Here is a 22,627-nt window from a genome sequence, read left to right as displayed (position 1 = left end):
AGTAACAACATAGAATGATTGGTCTGTGTGTGTGGGATCATAGTTTCCAGCTCCACAGAGGGTGTTGTACCAGAGATGATAGAGAAAGGAGATTCCCTAAAAACACACCACTTCAATACAGCTACGACCCCATTGAAGTTGACATTTTACACTGTTAAGGTCTGAGTGTGTGTGATCATAACAGCTTCCTTTTCAACTGAAGACCCATTTCTATGTACTGAATACAACCCCTATTACTGTATTCCATTTAGTGTACTGTCATATTGTGATCAATATTAAAACATTTCCACCTCTCTTCTTCCATCTGGTTGATTAACCTTTATTAGTCACATCTGTCACATGTACATTTCATTCAGTGGAATTGAGTTTAAACACAAACAAGATTGTTGTGTCAAGAATTTGACAAATAAACATTCTACAGACAACAATATTTACAAACACCAAGAAGCCCAATAACAACAAGATCAGTGATTTGTAAATGAAACCAGGTTTTACAACACAGTGTGGTGATTCATTCTATTAATAAATGACTCTAGTTGACAATATCTGACAACTTCAATGGTGTTTATTCATGAATATTTACTATCATATGTTTACACACTAGAGAGATATTCTACATTGTTGTTCCAGTGTGTCTTACTGAACATGACTATTAGAGTGAAACATCATGTTGTGTTTTACACAGGGACCACCTGACACAGGGACACTGAAGAGGTGTCATAAACCCTAAACCCTGGATAGAGGGGCTCAGTGAATGTGGTGTGGAATGTGTGCAGGTGGGTCAGTGTGTCAGAGGAGACTTTGTAGAAGGACAGAGTGCCGGCTGGCCAGTCCAGATACACTCCTACTCTGTGGGAGCTGGAGGAGGGGACGTCTAAGGTAATGTGAGCATTATTGTGCCAGGCATAGTAAATGTTGTCAGAGCAGAACAGACTCCAGGACTTGTCATTCCATCCAAGCCCATGGTCATTACCCCTTCCTCTCCTGCGGATTCCTTTATATGTCACTCCTATGACAGCCCCACTCCCACTCCACTCTACCTCCCAGTAACAGCGCCCAGTCAGACCCTCTCTACACAGCACCTGTCCACGGTCCTCAAATCTCTCTGGGTGATCAGGATACGGCTGCTTCTCTCTCCTCCGTGTCACCTTTCTGTTCTCCTCAGACAGAGAGAGGAGTCTATTTACTGTGTTTGGGTCCAGTGTGAGATCACAGGCATCTGATGGATGAAACCAGACACAACATTAGAAATCATCATCATCATTCACATTAGAATGTTAACTCACTTTTCACACTCAATCTGGACAGTTTTATCTCCATCTCTTCATTCAAAGACTCAATCATGGACACTCTTACTGACAGTTGTGGCTGCTCTGAGTGATGTATTGTTGTCTCTACCAACTTGCCTTTGTGCTGTTGTCTGTGCCCAATAATGTTTGTACCATGCTTTGTGCAGGTACCATTTTGTGCTGCTGCCAGTTTGTGTTGCTACCATGTTGTTGTCATGTTGTGTTGCTACCATGCTGTGTTGTCATAAGTTGCTGCCATGATATTTTGTTGTCTTAGGTCTCTCTTTATGTAGTGTTGTCTCTCTTGTCGTGATGTGTGTTTTGTCCTATTTAAAAATGTAAATCCCAGCCCCCGTCCCCTCAGGAGGCCTTTTGTCTTTTGGTAGGCCGTCATTGGAAATAAGAATTTGTTCTTCACTGACTTGCCTAGTTAAATAAAGTTGTTTTAATTTGTAATATTTAACCTTTACTTAACTAGTTGGACAACATTCCACAGGCCACAATCAACAGCTTGATCAACTCTATGTGAAGGAGATGTGTCGCGATGCATGAGGCAAATGGTGGTCACACCAGATACTGACTGGTTTTCTGATCCACTCCCCCAACTTTTTTTAAAGGTATCTGTGACCAATAGATGTATCTGTATTTCCCATCATGTGAAATCCATAGATAATGGCATTATTTATTTAGTTCAACAGACTGATTTCCTTATATGAACTGTAACTCTTTGAAATTGTTGCATGTTGCATTTATATTTTTGTTCAGTATCAAAGTATCTATAACATACAGCTGATATTTAATATGACCAAGTAAGTAATGATGGATGTCTTTGACTTAACTTAAATTAAGACTTATTCTTAGTCATATTCTTCAGTCAACACTCACATTTTCTAAGCCCAGGTTTCATTGTGTACTCTCCACCATGTTCCACACTGTAGCAGTAAGCAGAACAACAGACAGTCATTGAGGGACACATGTGAACTCTCTCTCACTCACTCACTCACACACACACACACACACACACACACAACACACAGTCTGCATATAACTTTGTCCAAGTGGTTGAAGAATGTTTGTCTTAACTAGCCTGATAACTCAAACATGTCAGATGTGAACATTGACATAAGCCCTCTACATACTTAAGTTTCTCCAGTCTGCGGTGTGGATCCTCCAGTTCAGCAGAGAGCAGTCTGACTCCTGAGTCTCCTGGGTGATTGTAGCTCAGGTCCAGCTCTCTCAGGTGTGAGGGGTTTGACCTCAGAGCTGAGACCAGAGAAGCACAGCCTTCCTCTGTGACTTGACATTGTGACAGCCTGCAAAGAGTAAAATCCCATTGAAATCACACTGCTATTATTTGGTGGTGAAAATAGTGGCAGTATATTTTTCCAACATATTCAGATATATCAGTATCCTGAAACCTGCAATATATATTCATAAATGAACGTATCATAATTAGAAATGATAAATTATCAAAGTATTGCTTGTAGAGAGAAAAATATAAAGTACAAATATTTGAGTAGACTGACCAGACTTGTTTAAAAAGCAGTATCAGTCAAAAGACAGACAGTGAGGTATCAGATTTAGATTGTACTGAGTATACAGTCAACACAGTATCTATTTTGACAGTGAAGCTAACAATTTAAACGTGGCTCTGTACTCCAGTATTTTGGATTTGAGATTAAATGTTTCATGTGAGGTGACAGCATATAATGTCACCTTTTTGGGGGGGTATTTTCATACATATGTTTCAACGTTTAGCAATTATAGCACTTTATGTATCTAGTCCCCCTCCATTTGAAGAAATGATAAGTGTTCTGAGCAATTCATTTATAGTGTCTTAAAGTAGTCAAAAGTTCAGTTTTTGGTTCCAAACACAGATTTGCATTTTGAGTTTGTTTTGCTTGTGTTTTGGGTTATGTTTTGCCCGATAGTTTTTTTATTTTTCCTTTATTTAACTGGGCAAGTCAGTTAAGAACAAATTCTTAATTTCAATGACGGCCTAGGAACAGTGGATTAACTGCCTTGTTCAGGGGTAGAACGACAGATTTTTATCTTGTCAGCTCGGGGATTTCATATTGCAACCATTCGGTTACTAGCCCAAAGCTCTAACCACTAGACTACCTGCCGCCCTGAATGGTGGATGATGAGTGGATTAATCTTCTGTCTAAGTGAGTAGATAACATGTTTCTAAACACTACTAAAATAATCCTCATGATGCCAGGATTAAGAAAAATCATGAATAAATCATGAATAATAACGAATGACTGAGAAAGTTAGAGGCTGCAACAAAACATGCTAACCTCTCACCATTACCAATAACAGAGGCTACAACAAAACATGCTAACCTCTCACCATTACCAATAACAGAGGCTACAACAAAACATGCTAACCTCTCACCATTACCAATAACAGAGGCTACAACAAAACATGCCAACCTCTCACCATTACCAATAACAGAGGCTACAACAAAACATGCCAACCTCTCACCAGGTCTGATCTTTGTGCCTCTGTAACTTTCTCATTTGTCATTATTCACGATTCATTCATGATTATGCATAGTCATGGTATCATCCACATGAATGTAGAAGTGTTCAGAAACATCTTCTATTATTACTGACAATACAAGTGAAGTGACTCCAAAATGACAGGACATTATTCACCATTTAGTTTCTATTGGGAAAAACATCATCCAAAACAAAACCAAGACAAACTGCAAATACATTCAACAAGTTTGTAGAATCACAAGCTTGATGTGATCACTGCAGGCATGGAATATGGGACCAAATACTAAACTTATGACTTTAATACACTATAAGTGAATTGGTCAAAATGATTACGACATTGTCAAATGGGATAAATAGACACAGAGTGCTTTCATTTCTAAACAGTAAAACTCACGTGTATGAAAATACCCTCAAATAAAAGGTGATATACTGTCGCCTAATATGAAACATTATATCTCAAATCCTAAATGCTGGAGCATATGGTGTGGACTATGTGTGTCTGGTAAACACATGTGGATCTGGTGAACAGTTATCACTTGTTGACCAACTACAGGAATACTGACCTCAGAGTCTCCAGTTTACAGTGGGGATTCCCCAGTCCAGCAGAGAGCAGCTTCACTCCTGAATCCTTCAGGTCATTGTTACTCAGATCCAGCTCTTTCAGGTGTGAGGGGTTTGACTCCAGAGCTGAGACCAGAGAAGCACAGCCTTCTTCTGTGACTCCACAGCCTGACAGCCTGTAAAGAGATCATCATGATTTTACAAACACACTGTTAATTTAACACCAGTAGTTTAGGACAATGGAAAATGCATTTGGTTTATTCTCTCAAACAACATATAGATTCATCTTCCGTCTCTTAGAATTGTATGGTCATATTGTTATTCTAATGTGAATACCAACACACTGATTAAATATGTTATTCAACAATACATATTTTTCTCTAAACTGAATACTTCTTCCGGATGATTAGTACTTAAGTGTTGTTTTATGTACTTACAGAGCAGCTCTGGAGGCTTTGACCACTGGCAGCAGTCTCAGAAGACCTTCCTCTGATCTGGAGTATTTCTTCAGGTCAAACTCATCCAGCTCCTTTTCTGAAGTCAGCAACACAAAGACCAGAGCTGACCACTGTGCAGGTGACAGTTTGGCTTCTGAGAGATTTCCTGAGCTCATGTAGCTTTGGACCTCCTCCACTAGAGAATGGTCATTCAGTTCATTCAGACAGTGGAACAGATTGATGCACCTCTCTGGAGAGGGATTCTCTCTGATCTTCTCCTTGATGTACTTGACTGTTTCTTCATGGCTCTGTGAGCTGCTTCTTGTCTTTGTCATTAGACCTCGTAAGTGCTTCTGATTGGACTCCAGTGAGAGGCCCAGAAGGAAGCGGAGGAAAAGGTCCAGGTTTCCTGTCTCACTTTGTAAGGCTTTATCCACAGCACTCGTGAAGACTGTAACTTCAGGCTTGTTTCTGAACAGCGCAGAAAAGTTCCTGGACGTTGATTGAGGTTCATCCATTAGATTCTCATTGTTGTTGATGAATGAGAGGAACACATATACAGCAGCCAGAAACTCCTGAATGCTCAGATGCACGAAGCAGTACACCTTTTCCTGGTACAGCCCACATTCCTCTTTAAAGAGCTGTGTGCACAATCCTGAGTACACTGAGGCTTCATTGACATCAATGCCAGCCACTTTCAGGTCTTCTTCATAGAAAATCAGATTGCCCTTGACAAGATGCTGAAAAGCCAGTTTTCCCAGTGACAGAATGCTCACTTTACTCCCGTGTGGACCTGTCTCTTCTTTCCCAAGATACTTTTCATTATTCTGTTTGGTATGAAACACCACAAGGTGTGTGTACATCTCAGTCAGTGTCTTGGGCACCTCTTCTCTTTTATGTTTCAGCATGTGTTCAAGGACTGTTGCAGAAATCCAACAGAAGACTGGAATGTGGCACATGATGTGGAGGCTCCTTGATGTCTTTATGTGTGAGATGATTCTGCTGGCCAGGTCCTCATCACTGAATCTCTTCCTGAAGTACTCCTCCTTCTGTGGGTCATTGAACCCTCGTACCTCTGTCACCTGGTCAACACACTCAGGAGGGATCTGATTGGCTGCTGCAGGTCGGGTAGTTATCCAGAGGAGAGCAGAGGGAAGCAGATTTCCCTTGATGAGATTTGTCAGGAGAACATCCACTGAGGTTGACTCTGTGACGTCACAACAGATCTTGTTCTTCTGGAAGTCGAGGGGCAGTCGGCACTCATCCAGACCATCAAAGATTAACAGAACTTTGTACTTGTCATAGTTGGAGATTCTTGATTCTTTGGTTTCCATTGAGAAGTGATTGAGAAGTTCAATCAAAGTGTGTTGTTCCCCTTTCATCAAATTCAGCTCCCGAAAAGGGAATGAAAATACAAATTGGACATCCTGATTTGCTTTTCCTTCAGCCCAGTCCAGAATGAACTTCTGCACAGAGACTGTTTTTCCAATGCCAGCGACTCCCTTTGTCAGCACAGTTCTGATAAGTTTGTCTTGTCCAGTTAAGGGTTTGAAGATGTCGTTACATTTGATTGCAGTCTCTGGTCTTGCTTGTTTCCTGGTTGTTGTCTCAATCTGTCTCAGCTCATGTTCATTATTGACCTCTCCTGTTCCACCCTCTGTGATGTAGAGCTCTGTGTAGATCTTATTAAGAAGTGTTGGGTTTCCTTGTTTAGCGATCCCCTCAAATACACATTGAAATTTCTTCTTTAGATTAGATTTGAGTTCACGTTGGCAAATCACAGCAAGCTCATCTGAATGAAGAAATAACACAGAGGATATTAATATTATGTCTGATTTAATGTTATAAAGTGCTGAAAAGTTTTTAATTATATTAATGTATTCTCTCTGTATAAATGAGTTGATATTTTCATAATTCATTCTGGAGTGACTGATTATGTTATTATTGGTATTATTGATGGTATTATTAATGATCTCTCTCTCTCTCTCTGTCTCTCTCTCTCTGTCTCTCTCTCTCTGTCTCTCTCTCTCTTTTCTCTGTCTCTCCTCTCTTTTCTCTGTCTCTCCTCTCTTTTCTCTGTCTCTCCTCTTCTCTGTATAAATTAATCAACACAACACATTCCACTTCTACTTGATGAGGTCACTAGGTGTTGTGTTAAGGCTTCTACAATATCATTGTGTTACATGGCTACTTTAGCTGTACTTGAGCTACAGCTTTAAAATGTTTGTTATAAAACAGCATTCAACATGAGGCAGACAGCTCTTACTTTTCTCCAGTGTGTCAGCAAGCTCCTTCTGGTTCATTTTCCTCAAGAAGTGCAGAGTGATCTTCAGAGCCCCCTCTCTGGAACTGCTCTCCTGCTTCTCATCTTCAGCATCCACCACTTCCTTATCCTGCTTCACACTCTCAAAGCCTTCTGGGAGTTCTGGACTAAGAATCCTCTTGAACCTCTTCAGCTCGTTCTTCACAAATGTCATAATTTTCTCTTCAAGCAACTGAAGTAAATAAAGGAAATAAGTTAAGCAAGAGAATACATTTTTTCTCATTAACATATTAAAGAATGATTGACAGACCAACTTTACTTGAGGTAAACAAAAACAAATGTACATAACAGGACCACATACAGTGAATATGGAGTCCAGGTCTGTTTGATGACTCTGGGAAGACTGACCACTGAGAATCTCTGACTCTGATCTCTCCTGTTGGTCTCTGTTGACAACACATTACATCTCTTCATCCAGGGAGTGCACACACACACACACACACGCACGCAGACACAAAATATATTAATGGGAGAGAAGAAAGGACTAGAGACAGTGTTGCTTAACTCACTGACCATGACCCATGAGTTCTTCTTACCTTTGTTCAGTAGAAAAGTCTCCCTCTCTAAACACTATAGGTATAGCCATAGACTTATCACTCTTCATGGACACACAGCTGGGTACAGGGGAGGCTGGTCTCTCCTGCTTGATTGGGCTTCAACACAACAGAGACAAACATTATGTCTCTCATCTACTATGAGCTCAAATGAGGAAACATAAGAATAGTTCATTCCAAAACACTACCTATATATGTATATATTTGAAATGTATGTAAAAGTGATTTTATTGTCACAAGAAATGAAGACTGTTACAAGACTGTTAACAAGGGAAGGAGTGGATGAACATGTATCTGCTACCTGGTACATATTACAATCCATCATATTACATATTACAATCCATCATATTACATATTACAATCCATCATATTACATATTACAATCTAACTATACACAAAGACAGCATACAACATGACTAACAACTAACTACGAACAATATACACGTCACACAACTCACTTTGTAAACACACACATCATAGCACAGTCAGCGTAGTCAGCTCAGCTTTCCCCATTGAGACCGTGTCTGTGCCTCGATCTAGGTTGGGCAAAATTAAAAATGGCGGTGTTCGCTTTAGCAATCTCACTAGTATAAAGACCTCCTCCATTCCTGCCATTATTGAAAGAGATTGTGATACCTCACATCTCAAAATTGGGTTACTTAATGTTAGATCCCTCACTTCCAAGGCAGTTATAGTCAATGAACTAATCACTGATAATAATCTTGATGTGATTGGCCTGACTGAAACATGGCTTAAGCCTGATGAATTTACTGTGTTAAATGAGGCCTCACCCCCTGGTTACACTAGTGACCATACCCCCCGTGCATCCGGCAAAGGCGGAGGTGTTGCTAACATTTACGATAGCAAATTTCAATTTACAAAAAAAAAAACAATGACGTTTTCGTCTTTTGAGCTTCTAGTCATGAAATCTATGCAGCCTACTCACTCACTTTTTATAGCTACTGTTTACAGGCCTCCTGGGCCATATGCAGTGTTCCTCACTGAGTTCCCTGAATTCCTATCGGCTCTTTTAGTCATAGCAGATAATATTCTAATTTTTGGCGACTTTAACATTCACATGGAAAAGTCCACAGACCCACTCCAAAAGGCTTTCGGAGCCATCATCAGCTCAGTGGGTTTTGTCCAACATGTCTCTGGACCTACTCACTGCCACAGTCATACTCTGGACCTAGTTTTGTCCCATGGAATAAATGTTGTGGATCTTAATGTTTTTCCTCATAATCCTGGACTATCGGACCACCATTTTATTACGTTTGCAATTGCAACAAATAATCTGCTCAGACCCCAACCAAGGAGCATTAAAAGTCGTGCTATAAATTCTCAGACAACCCAAAGATTCCTTGATGCCCTTCCAGACTGCCTCTGCCTACCCAAGGACGTCAGAGGACAAAAATCAGTTAACCACCTAACCGAGGAACTCAATTTAACCTTGCGCAATACCCTAGATGCAGTTGCACCCCTAAAACCTAAAAACATCTGTCATAAGAAACTAGCTCCCTGGTATACAGAAAATACACGAGCTCTGAAGCAAGCTTCCAGAAAATTGGAACGGAAATGGCGCCACACCAAACTGGAAGTCTTCCGACTAGCTTGGAAAGACAGTACCGTGCAGTATCGAAGAGCCCTCACTGCTGCTCGATCATCCTATTTTTCCAACTTAATTGAGGAAAATAAGAACAATCCGAAATTTCTTTTTGATACTGTCGCAAAGCTAACTAAAAAGCAGCCTTCGCAAATGGAGGATGGCTTTCACTTCAGCAGTAATAAATTTATGAACTTCTTTGAGGAAAAGATCATGATCATTAGAAAGCAAATTACAGACTCCTCTTTAAATCTGGGTATTCCTCCAAAGCTCCATTGTCCTGAGTCTACACAACTCTGCCAGGACCTAGGATCAAGGGAGATACTAAAGTGTTTTAGTACTATATCTCTTGACACAATGATGAAAATAATCATGGCCTCCAAACCCTCAAGCTGCATACTGGATCCTATTCCAACTAAACTACTGAAAGAGCTGCTTCCTGTGCTTGGCCCTCCTATGTTGAACATAATAAACGGCTCTCTATCCACCGGATGTGTACCAAGCTCACTAAAAGTGGCAGTAATAAAGCCTCTCTTGAAAAAGCCGAATCTTGACCCACAAATTATAAAAAACTATCGGCCTATATCGAATCTTCCATTCCTCTCAAAAATGTTAGAAAAAGCTGTTGCACAGCAACTCACTGCCTTCCTGAAGACAAACAATGTATACGAAACGCTTCAGTCTGGTTTTAGACCCCATCATAGCACTGAGACTGCACTTGTGAAGGTGGTAAATGACCTTTTAATGACGTCAGACCGAGGCTCTGCATCTGTCCTCGTGCTCCTAGATCTTAGTGCCGCTTTTGATACCATCAATCACCACATTCTTTTGGAGAGATTGGAAACCCAAATTGGTCTACATGGACAAGTTCTGGCCTGGTTTAGATCTTATCTGTCGGAAAGATATCAGTTTGTCTCTGTGAATGGTTTGTCCTCTGACAAATCAATTGTACATTTCGGTGTTCCTCAAGGTTCCGTTTTAGGACCACTATTGTTTTCACTATATATTTTACCTCTTGGGGATGTCATTCGAAAACATAATTTTAAATTTCACTGCTATGCGGACGACACACAGCTGTACATTTCAATGAAACATGGTGAAGCCCCAAAATTGCCCTGGCTAGAAGCCTGTGTTTCAGACATAAAGAAGTGGATGGCTGCAAACGTTCTACTTTTAAACTCGGACAAAACAGAGATGCTTGTTCTAGGTCCCAAGAAACAAAGAGATCTTCTGTTGAATCTGACAATTAATCTGGATGGTTGTACAGTCGTCCCAAATAAAACTGTGAAGGACCTCGGCGTTACTCTGGATCCTGATCTCTCTTTTGAAGAACATATCAAGACTGTTTCAAGGACAGCTTTTTTCCATCTACGTAACATTGCAAAAAAAACCTTTCTGTCCAAAAATGACGCAGAAAAATTAATCCATGCTTTTGTTACTTCTAGGCTGGACTACTGCAATGCTCTACTTTCCAGCTACCCGGATAAAGCACTAAATAAACTTCAGTTAGTGCTAAATACGGCTGCTAGAATCCTGACTAGAACCAAAAAATTTGATCATATTACTCCAGTGCTAGCCTCCCTACACTGGCTTCCTGTTAAGGCAAGGGCTGATTTCAAGGTTTTACTGCTAACCTACAAAGCATTACATGGGCTTGCTCCTACCTATCTTTCCGATTTGGTCCTGCCGTACATACCTACACGTACGCTACGGTCACAAGACGCAGGCCTCCTAATTGTCCCTAGAATTTCTAAGCAAACGGCTGGAGGTAGGGCTTTCTCCTATAGAGCTCCATTTTTATGGAATGGTCTGCCTACCAATGTGAGAGACGCAGACTCAGTCTCAACCTTTAAGTCTACTGAAGACTTATCTTTTCAGTAGGTCCTATGATTAAGTATAGTCTGGCCCAGGAGTGTGAAGGTGAACAGAAAGGCTGGAGCAACGAACCGCCCTTGCTGTCTCTGCCTTGCCGGTTCCCCTCTTTCCACTGGGATTCTCTGCCTCTAACCCTTTTACAGGGGCTGAGTCACTGGCTTACTGGTGTTCTTCCATGCCGTCCATGGGAGGGGTGCGTCACTTGAGTGGGTTGAGTCACTGACGTGGTCTTCCTGTCTGGGTTGGCGCCCCCCCTTGGGTTGTGCCATGGCGGAGATCGTTGTGGGCTATACTCGGCCTTGTCTTAGGACGGTAAGTTGGTGGTTGGAGACATACCTCTAGTGGTGTGGGGGCTGTGCTTTGGCAAAGTGGGTGGGGTTATATCCTGCCTGTTTGGCCCTGTCCGGGGGTATCATCGGATGGGGCCACAGTGTCTTCCGATCCCTCCTGTCTCAGCCTCCAGTATTTATGCTGCAGTAGTTTATGTGTCGGGGGGCTAGGGTCAGTCTGTTACATCTGGAGTATTTCTCTTGTCTTATCCAGTGTCCTGTGTGAATTTAAATATGCTCTCTCTAATTCTCTCTTTCTCTCTTTCTTTCCTTCTCTCGGAGGACCTGATCCCTAGGACCATGCCTCAGGACTACCTGGTATGATGACTGCTTGCTGTCCCCAGTCCACCTGGCCGTGCTGCTGCTCCAGTTTCAACTGTTCTGCCTGCGGCTATGGAACCCTGACCTGTTCACCGGACGTGCTTGTTGCACCCTCGACAACTACTATGATTATTATTATTTGACCATGCTGGTCATTTATGAACATTTTAACATTTTAACATCTTGACCATGTTCTGTTATAATATCCACCCTGCACAGCCAGAAGAGGACTGGCCACCCCTCATAGCCTGTTTCCTCTCTAGGTTTCTTCCTAGGTTTTTGGCCATTCTAGGGAGTTTTTCCTAGGGAGTTTTTCCTAGCCACCGTGCTTCTTTCACATGCTTTGCTTGCTGTTTGGGGTTTTAGGCTGGGTTTCTGTACAGCACTTTGAGATATCAGCTGATGTACGAAGGGCTATATAAAAATAAATTTGATTTGATTTGATCACTAGTCCAGAAACATGTTGTTGAGTACAGTTGTTGATGGGCAGAGATGTTGCTCTTTTGTCACTGCTTGAGGGAGACTGACATTATTGCAGAGACAGAGATGTTGCTCCTAGCAACCTCCCTAGCAACCTTTCAGGGCACAGTTTGAGAGGCTGGTTTATGGTTCCCCCTAGACTCTCAGGCTCTTGGGGGATTGGGAGTGGAGTGTGCAGCTTGGGGTTGTGAGATGCTGATAACAGTTACTGCAGGAAATTCAGAGATGTTTCCCAAGACAATCAATATTAATGTTTTACATGAAAACGCTCTTAATCTAACGCCTGCCTCACACCACTCGTAGAACAGCTAAGTGAGTCTGTAAATGTTTTTTAGCCCTCCCTCGTCACTTTATACACAGAAGATCTCTGATAAACATAGAATCACATGGTTTATCCGTTTCTCTGTGACCACCAATAACTTCAGATCAAATTTGACACCAAATACAAAGTTGCCAATGTCTTTGCAATTGATACAAACAAGCGATGTATAAAATGACGCTTCAAATGAAAACCAAGATGACAGCATTAAAATATAAAACAGTAGGCTATAGACGTATTTCGTTCATATTGAAAAACATTTCATGTTCAATCAATTAAGTTTTATTTGCTACTTTTAAACTTCTGTCTGTAATTTGTCTGAATTTATTTCATGATGTTTAGACTGGAAAGAGGTGGAGGGCGCTCAACCAATGTGAGTCGAGGTCCAATCCTAAAATTCTATCATCATTGAAAAGGAAAATGCACAACCATCGCTCACCATTACTTTCATAAGAATAACCATACAAAGACAATAGACAAGTTCATGTAGGGCAGGGGTGTCAAACTCATTCCACGCAGGGCCTAGTGTCTGCTGGTTCCTGGTTTTTCCTTTCAATTATGACCTAGACAACCAGGTGAGGGAGTTCCTTAGTAATTAGTGACCTTAATTAATCAAACAAGTACAAAGGAGGAGCGAAAACCTGCAGACACTCTGCCCTCTGTGGAATGAGTTTGACACGTGAAATAGGGCAGGGAAGACACTTAGGGAGAAAACTCTCTTTAGCTGGTGGTGCTAATGAGAGAGGGTGTGGTAGACTATACAGGCTGGACTTCAGGGTGAGGGGTACTGTGCTCAATGTCTCCCCCTAGTGGTGAAATACAATAATGGAACCAGTAAAAGCCACCTGACACCTGACTCCAGTGGATGTTCATAATACCCCTAAAAACACAATGGTTCCAATGTTTTTTCTGCCATCATTTTTCACATCGTGAATTCTATTAAAGTTTCGGCCTTTTGGCCGTTTTCGGCAACAGCTCAGAGATTGCACCTATGAAGGTTCTAACATACATGTTTACATACAAATCTCATATTACTGTACATATATATATATTTTTGTACATTTTATAATATTGATGTCACAAACGAATCATTTGTACAGTTCTTTATTAAAACGTGTGTTGTTTGTTACATTTGACTGTGTAAAACCAGTACCACAATCAGTACTACTTATTTCTCTGAGAGTGAGGCAGATATATAGTATCATTTTGCACACAAAAAAATGTGATTATTTGTCTCTCTGAAATGAAACCATCAAGTGATAGATTTTAATACCCCATAATGACAAAGTGAAAACAGGATTTTTGTCTTTTTTGCTAATTTATAAAAAAAAAATGAAATACTTTATTTACATAAGTATTCAGACCCTTTGCTATGAGACTCTAAATTGTGTTTAGGTGCATCCCGTTTCCATTGATCATCCTTAAGATGTTTCTACAACTTGATTGGAGTCCACCTGTGGTAAATTCAATTGATTGGACATGATTTGGAAAGGCACACACCTGTCTATATCAGGTCCCACAGTTGACAGTGCATGAGCAAAAACCAAGAAATGATGTTGAAGGAATTGTCCACAGAGCTTCAAGACAAGATTGTGTTGAGGGTAGAAAACTATTTCTGCTGCATTGAAGGTCCCAAAGAACACAGTGGCCTCCATTATTCTTAAATGGAAGAAGTTTGGAACCACCAAGACTCTTGCTAGAAGCATGGTGGTGGCAGCATCATGCTGTGTGGATGTTTTTCAGAGGCAGGGACCTGAGAGACTAGTTAGGATCGAAGGAAAGATGAACGAAGTAAAGTACAGAGAGATCCTTGATGAAATCCTGCTCCAGAGAGCTCAGGACCTCAGACTGTGTTGAAGGTTCACCTTCCAACAGGACACTGACCCTAAGCACACAGCCAAGACAATGCAAGAGTGGCTTCGGGACAAGTCTCTGATTGTCCTTGAGTGGCCCCGCCAGAGCCGGTGCTTGAACCCAATCAAACATCACTGGAGAGACCTGAAAATAGCTGTGCAGAGACACTCTCCATCCAACCTGACAGAGCTTGAGAGGATCTGCAGAGAAGAATGGGAGAAACTCCCCAAATACAGGTGTGCCAAGCTTGTAACGTCATACCCAAAAAGACTCAAGGCTGTAATCGCTGCCAAAGGTGCTTCAACAAAGTACCGAGTAAAGGGTCTGAATACTTACATAAATGTAATAGTTAATTATTTTTTTTAAATACATTTTCAATAAGTTATAAAAACCTGCTTTTGTAAAACCTATTTTTGCTTTGTCATTATGGGGTATTGTGTGTAGACTGATGAGGGGAAAAAACAATTGAATCCCTTTTAGAATAAGGCTGTAACGTACCAAAATGAGGAAAAAGTCAAGGGGTCTGAATACTTTCCAAATGCACTGTAACTGTTCTATGTGTGGTCTGAGGCAGGAGTTAGATTACGAGTGTTTTCAAATGCGATTTTAATAACGATGAACTTAGCCTAACTGGGCCCAGATCAGTTCACATAACATTATAGGCCTACCAGTAGCAGGACAGAGAATGTACTGTGTATAACCTACATATCATAGATGACCAGTCTAAACCTGTTCAGATCAGTTCACATAATGTTATAGTCCTACCAGTAGCAGGACAGAGAATGTAACCAAGGCCAGATATTTTCACAACATTTCCTACAGTGACCATCAGGTCAGTCAGCATGATAAGTGATTACAGCTCAAACCTACTCTATCTAATGTCTGACGACGACCTAACTTTATGAAACCCCTCTTTATTCAGCCAGCTTTGTTCTGACTTTAACTACGTTAGTACTGGTAGAGAGATAAGACCTGGGTTCTATCAGGTGGTCTATATATATATGTGGCAGTAGTAGTGGTTAGTACTGGTAGAGAGATAAGACCTGGGTTCTATCAGGGGGTCTATATATATATATGTGGCAGTAGTAGTGGTTAGTACTGGTAGAGAGATAAGACCTGGGTTCTATCAGGTGGTCTATATATATATGTGGCAGTAGTAGTGGTTAGTACTGATAGAGAGATAAGACCTGGGTTCTATCAGGTGGTCTATATATATATGTGGCAGTAGTAGTGGTTAGTACTGATAGAGAGATAAGACCTGGGTTCTATCAGGTGGTCTATATATATATGTGGCAGTAGTAGTGGTTAGTACTGATAGAGAGATAAGACCTGGGTTCTATCAGGGGGTCTATATATATAGTGGCAGTAGTAGTGGTTAGTACTGATAGAGAGATAAGACCTGGGTTCTATCAGGTGGTCTATATATATATGTGTGGCAGTAGTAGTGGTTAGTACTGATAGAGAGATAAGACCTGGGTTCTATCAGGTGGTCTATATATATATATGTGGCAGTAGTAGTGGTTAGTACTGATAGAGAGATAAGACCTGGGTTCTATCAGGGGGTCTATATATATAGTGGCAGTAGTAGTGGTTAGTACTGATAGAGAGATAAGACCTGGGTTCTGTCAGGTGGGGCCTATATACATTGAACAAAAATATAAACACAACAATTTCAACAATTTCATATAAGGAAGTCAGGCAATTGCAATAAATTCATTAGGCTATGGATTTCACATGACTGGGAATACAGATATGTATCTGCTGGTCACAGACACATTAAAAAAAGGTAGGGGTGTGGATCAGAAAACCAGTCAGTATCTGGTGTGACCACCATTTGCCTCATGCAGAGCGACATATCTCCTTTGCATAGAGTTGATAAGGCTGTTGATTGTGGTGTGTGGAATGTTGTCCCACTCCTCTTCAATGGCTGTGCGAAGTTGCTGGACATTGGTGGAAACTGGAACACGCTGTCGTAAACGTTGATCCAGAGCATCCCAAACGTGCTCAATAGGGGACATGTCTGGTGAGTATGCAGGCCATAGAAGAACTGGGACATTTTCAGCTTCCAGGACTTTTGTACAGATCCTTGCGACATGGGGCCGTGCATTATCATGCTGAAACATGAGGGGTGGCGGCGGATGAATGGCACAAAAATGGGCCTCAGGATCTCATCACGGTATTTCTATACATTTAAATTGCCATCGATAAAATGCAATGTGTTCGTTGTCCGTAGCTTATACCATAACCCCACCGCCACTATGGGGCGCTCTGTTCATAATGTCAGCAAACCGCTTGCACACACAATGCCTTACAAGTGGTCTGTGGTTGTGAGGTCAGTTGGACATACTGCCAAAATCTCTAAAATTACGTTGTATGTGGCTTATGGTAGAGAAATTAACATTCAATTATTTTGCAACAGCTCTGGTGGACATTCCTGCAGTCATCATGCCAATGGCACGCTCCCTCAAAACTTGAGACATTTGTGGCATTGTTTGGTATTTGGTAATCGACCAAGTCCATATTATGGTAAGAACAGCTCAAATAAGCAAAGAGAAACGACAGTCCATAATCACCTTAAGACATGAAGGTCAGTCAATTCGGAACATTTCAAGAACTTCGAAAGTTTCTTCAAGTGCAGTTGCAAAAACCATTTAGTGTTTTGATGAAACTGGCTCTCATGAGGACCGCCACAGGAATGGAAGACCCAGAGTGACCTCTGCTGCAGAGGATATGTTCATTAGAGTTACCAGACTCAGGAATTGCAGCAAGAAATGCTTCACAGAGTTCAAATAACAGACACATCTCAACATCAACTGTTCAGACGAGACTGTGAAATCATGCCACCATGGTCGCATTTCTGCAAAGAAACCACTACTAAAGGACATCAATAATAAGAATAGACTTGCTTGGGCCAAGAAACACAAGCAATGGACATTAGACCTGTGGAAATGTGTCCTTTCGTCTGGAGTCCAAATTTGAGATTTTTGGTTCAAACCGCCGTGTCTTTATGAGATGCGGTGTGGGTGAATGGATGATCTCCGCATGTGTATTTCCCGCCGTAAAACATGGAGGAGGCTGTGTTATGGTCTGGGGGTGCTTTGCTGGTGACACTGTCTGTGATCCATTTAGAATTCAAGGCACACTTAACCAGCATGGCTACCACAGCATTCTGCAGCGGCTATCATTTATTTTTCAACAGGACAATGACCCAAAACACACCTCCAGGCTGTGTAAGGGCTATTTTACCAAGAAGTAGAGTGATGGAGTGCTGCATCAGATGACCTGGCCTCCATAATCCACCGACCTCAACCAAATTGAGATGGTTTGGGATGAGTCAGACAGCAGAGTGAAGGAAAAGCAGCCAACAAGTGCTCAGCATATGTGGGAACTCCGTCAAGACTGTTGGAAAAGCATTCCAGGTGAAGCTGGTTGAGAGAATGCCTACAGTGTGTCATCAAGGCAAAGAGTGGCTATTTGAAGAATCTAAAATATAAAATATATTGTGATTTGTTTAACACTTTTTTGGTTACTACATGATTCCATATGTGTTATTCCATAGTTTTGATGTCTTCACTATTATTCTGCAATGTAGAAAATAGTAAAAATAAAGAAAAACTCTTGAATGAGTAGGTGTGTCCAAACTTTTGACCGGTAGTGTACATAAAGTATGTGGACACCCCTTCAAATTAGTGGATTTGGCTATTTCAGCCTCACCCGTTGCTGACAGGTGTAGCACACCACCATGCAATCTCCATAGACCAACATTTGCTGTAGAATAGCCTTACTGAAGAGCTCAGTGACTTTCAACTTGGCACCTTCATAGGATGCCACCTTTCTACCAAGTCAGTTCGTCAAATTTCTGCCCTGCTAGAGCTTCCCTGTAAGTGCTGTTATTGTGAAGTGGAAACATCTAGCAGCAACAACGGCTTAACCGCCGAGTGCTGAAACGCATAGAAATTGTCTCTCCTCGGTTGCTAAACTCACTACAGAGTTCAAAACTGCCTCTGGATGCAACGTCAGCACAATAACTGTTAGTTGGGAGCTTCATGACATGGGTTTCCATGGCCGAGCAGCCACACACAAGCCTAAGATCACTATGCACAATGCCAAGTGTCGGCTGGAGTGGTGTAAAGCTCACCGACATTGGACTCTGGAGCAGTGGAATTGTGTTCTCTGGAGTTATGAATTACACTTCACCATCTGGCTGTCTGTCAGATGAATCTGGGTTTTGTCGGATGCCAGGAGAATGCTACTTGCCGCAATGCCAACTGTAAAGTTTGGTGGAGGAGGAAAAATGGTCTGCGGCTGTTTTTCATAGTTCAGGCAACGCCCCTTAGTTCCAGTAAAGAGAAATATTAACGCTACAGCATACAATGACATTTTAGACAATTCTGTACTTCCAACTTTGTGGCAGCAGTTTGGTGAAGACTTTTCCTGTTTCAACTTAACAATGCCCCCGTGCACAAAGCGAGGTCCATACATAAATGGTTTGTCGAGATCGGTGTGGAAGAACTTGAATGATCTGCACAGAGCCCTGACCTCAACCCCATCGAACATTGTTTGGATCAATTGGAACGCTGACTGAGAGCCAGACCTAATCGCCCAACATCAGTGCCCAACCTCAATAATGCTCTTGTGGCTGAATGGAAGTAAGTCCCCTCAGCAATGTTTCAATATCTAGTGGAAAGCCTTCCCAGAAGAGTGGAGGCTATTAAAGCAACAAAAGGGGGAAGAACTCCCTATTAATGCCCATGATTTTAGAATGAGATGTTCGACGAGCAGGTGTCCACATACTTTTGGTCATGCAGTGTATCTGCATAGCATTCTGTCTTAATTTTGGCATATTAACTCATGCTTATTTCTGAAGATTAACTCAGGTTTTGGCCCAGCGGCTAAGGAGTTGGAGCTGTGGCAGGAGTTGGACCTGTGGCTGAAAGGTGGCCAGTTTGAATCCCGGTCCAGCACTGGAAAAAATGGGCGGAATTGATCTGACCACTGGAGGGCTGCTGGGTCCACATCCTCAATACAATGGCCCTTTTATTGGTCCATTGAGCAAGGCCCTTAACCCCACAACATGCTCTCCATCCAGGGGAGCTGCACTGCAGCTTGAACCTGTGGTCGTCTCAACTGTATGTGTGAGGTCTGCTGTTTGGGGGGTTTAGAACGGAGCAGAAGACACATTGTTGTTGTTTGCTGCAACTAACGGACAAAGTTGTATTGTAATGTATTGTATTGTATTGTATTGTACTGTGTTGTATTGTGTTTTACTGTATTGTATTGTATTGTTTTGTACTGTACTGTACTGTACTGTACTGTACTGTACTGTATTGTATTGTATTGTAAAGAAGTCAGTCAGAGTTGACTTGGATTAACATTCATAAGAGATGCCTCCCTGGCCACCAGTGCATATTTCCAAACTATGTTTGCATATAAAGACAATACATTCTAAAATAACTATGTTGGTATGCTTTTATCCATTATATAATAGTTTATTAAATTATATTATTTGGTAAAAATGTTACTCTTTAATAGTAATAGCCATAATTCATAAATGGCACCATGCAGGGTTCTATATGGAACCATTTTGGTTCAGTGAAGAAGAACCTCTAGAGTGCTGATCAAAGAACCCTATAAAAGGATTCTATATAGAACTTTTAGTGGTTCCATACATTAAGCAAGGTAGAAACCTTTTTGGTTTAAACAGGAGTGAAGAGTGTGCTGATATAACGGTAATATTGTCAGAATTCCACTTGTAACAATCATCAGAATTAGTAAAAACAATAAGGTAATGTATGCCAACATACTAGGCAACAATTAACAGGAGGCAAAGTGACCATGTCATGTTGAAATTCTATCAAACGTCTTACATTGCAACGAGTACAGTCAGGATTGAGAAGCCCTGTCACAACGTCGACTGAAGGTGGCGCCTCTCCCCGTTCGGGCGGCGGTCGTCGTCGCCGGCCTACTAGCTGCCACCGATCCTCTGTTCATTTTCTTTTTGTTAGGTCTAGTTTAGGTTTGCACCTGTGTTGTGTTAGTTCATTAGTTTGGGGGGGGGGGGTATTTAGTCTTTCTGTTTAGGTTTGTTTTTTGTGCGTGATTGTTTTCGTCAGGTTGGTTAGGCTGGGGTTAGGTGTTTTTCCTCTGCCTGTGTATTAGTAAGGCTGCGAGTTTTGGGCTGCGCCCCTACTTTGTTTTCGGGCTCATACTATTGATTTTGTATTGCTGCCCTGCCTTGCCTGTTTTTTGGCTGTTTGAGGATTACGCCCATTAAACGTGTGTTCATGGACATTTGTCTCCTGCGCCTGACTTCACCCCTCCTGCTTCCTTGAGTACCCCTTGACAAGCCCTGATTTAGCAGACGCTCTTGTCCAGAGCGATTTACAGTAAGTGCATTCATCTTAAGATAGCTAGTTGAGACAACCACATATCACAGTACATAGCAAATGGAAGTATGGCTGCTGAGGGTGCTGAAGGATCTGAATTGAACAATATTTTATTTTCACAAAAGTAGTGCACTGGACCTTTACCAGTCCTGTATTAGTGGACCCATATAGCCGTCTGTAGCAGGCCCCAAAAACATTTCTGATGGATATAGAGTTTTGGAAATAAAGTCCTTATAAATTCTTAAACAACATTGTCATCTTACCTCTTAGCTTTGGTGTCATGTTCACCAGAGAGACTCATTTTAGAGGCAGGGGCCCCCTCCTCTCTCTTCCCAGAGAGAATCATTTTCGAGCACTGACTTCTAAACAAAAATCCAACATGTTGGTTGTGGTTAACACAGTGACAACTAATTATGGAATGTCAATTGTTCTCTTTTATTCATTATCTCTTAGAAATAAAACATTTCCTAACAGACACATCCAAACAGTCAGGTGATTTAATGCATCACATGAACATGTAGTCGTGACTGATATTTTTCACCTCTTCTCCATGTAGTGGAGCTGTTGATAATAATATCTCACTTTCTCTTTTAATCATTTCACTCATTCCAGTGTGTTGCTTTGTTCAACAGCTATGCTATTATTATGCTATTACTAAATGTAATTCATAATAACAATGTTAAGAAAAGTATGTTCAGTGGTTTCATACCAAATTACACAGGAATGCAGGAGCTCATTGTAATTTTAAAAACAACAAATGTTTTGATATTTTGAAAGAGCATTCAGAACTATGATACATGAACATTTTTACAAGTTGTAAAATAACCACGATACACGAATCCTATAATACTATATATGAACAATATGTTTTTGAATTTGACTTGCCTACGCCCAGTTAGCGCCATTTTGTATGATTGAACTGTCACGTAGCTGTCCCAGGTGAAATGTACTGTTACATCTGAGTGTTTTACTGTCATTCACTATACTAAAATAACACTATACATTTAATGTCCCAACACACTTTATAATAATCCCTGGGAAGATTCTTACCTTGTAGCCTGAATTCACAACCAGAACATGTCAAGTCATTGAGATATTTTCTGTTGTGCTGAGAGAGCAGCTTCCTGATGACAAGTGGCTCTGTATCTATGTTCTAGGTACAGTTGATCTTTAGATGCAATAATATCTGGTCAAAGTCTAGTGATAAAACACCATAGTATATCATAAACATAACAGTAGGTTAACCTTTGGCCAGTAAAGGCCATGGCATACTATAACGTGTAGAATCATTATGATGGATCCAGTTTCAACATATCTCTAACTTTGAACTATACAATGTGGTCTATGCACGGCTCTAGGGGGGGGGGGGGGGGGGGCTATAGTACCGTCACAAATCTGCATAGCCCCAGTTTATCCCCCTCAAGCATTTTAGTATTTTCTTATTTTAAATTAATGAAATACGTAGAAGTTAATAACCAGCCTTTCTGTTCCCAATCCGATCCCTGGCTGTGTGCTCGTGCCGTGGGGTGGGAGTCTGGTGTGTGTGCTCGCACACCTTAGGCTACGTTATGTGAGCTAACTTCTAGCTAGCTAGTCGCCCATCTCGCCCTATTGCAATGGACCGTTTTCTGATCAAGAGAAGAGTGCGGGTACAGAACCTGTCTCCGAGGGGGCCAAAGAAGAAGAGGGTGATAAGAAAGATGAGTCTGAGAGAGAAACTCGTGAGCTACGATTTAACGGAGCACCCGAGCAGTTCATACTTGCTAGCTGCAAGTATTTTTGCAATAGTTAT

General features: G+C 41.3%; 1 protein-coding gene across 5 annotated transcripts; it reads right to left on the bottom strand.

Moving 5' to 3' along the window:
- Nucleotides 1-303: 303 nt before the first annotated feature.
- Nucleotides 304-22,012, bottom strand: LOC106602013 (NLR family CARD domain-containing protein 3-like). Of its 5 annotated transcripts, XM_082972905.1 has the most exons (11): nt 21,886-22,012; nt 21,099-21,197; nt 8,127-8,204; nt 7,651-7,767; nt 7,416-7,500; nt 7,058-7,286; nt 4,792-6,583; nt 4,357-4,530; nt 2,429-2,602; nt 2,175-2,221; nt 304-1,219 (listed from the first exon to the last, which is right to left on the bottom strand). In XM_082972905.1, the coding sequence occupies exons 3-11, from the start codon at nt 8,144-8,146 to the stop codon at nt 678-680; spliced, it is 3,180 nt and encodes a 1,059-aa protein (XP_082829031.1). In that variant the 5' UTR covers nt 8,147-8,204; nt 21,099-21,197; nt 21,886-22,012; the 3' UTR covers nt 304-677. The 5 variants fall into 5 exon arrangements, with proteins under 5 accessions (XP_082829031.1, XP_082829030.1, XP_082829032.1 ...); XM_082972904.1 differs by lacking the exon at nt 8,127-8,204 and having other exon boundaries at nt 21,886-22,011; XM_082972906.1 differs by having other exon boundaries at nt 7,416-7,522; nt 7,651-8,204; nt 21,886-21,959.
- Nucleotides 22,013-22,627: the final 615 nt, after the last annotated feature.

Source organism: Salmo salar, chromosome 03 (genome assembly GCF_965601325.2).
Source record: "Salmo salar chromosome 03, fSalSal1, whole genome shotgun sequence".
NCBI lineage: Eukaryota > Metazoa > Chordata > Actinopteri > Salmoniformes > Salmonidae > Salmo > Salmo salar.
Note: the sequence above shows the minus strand (reverse complement) of the source record. Positions and strands in the feature narration are given on the sequence as shown.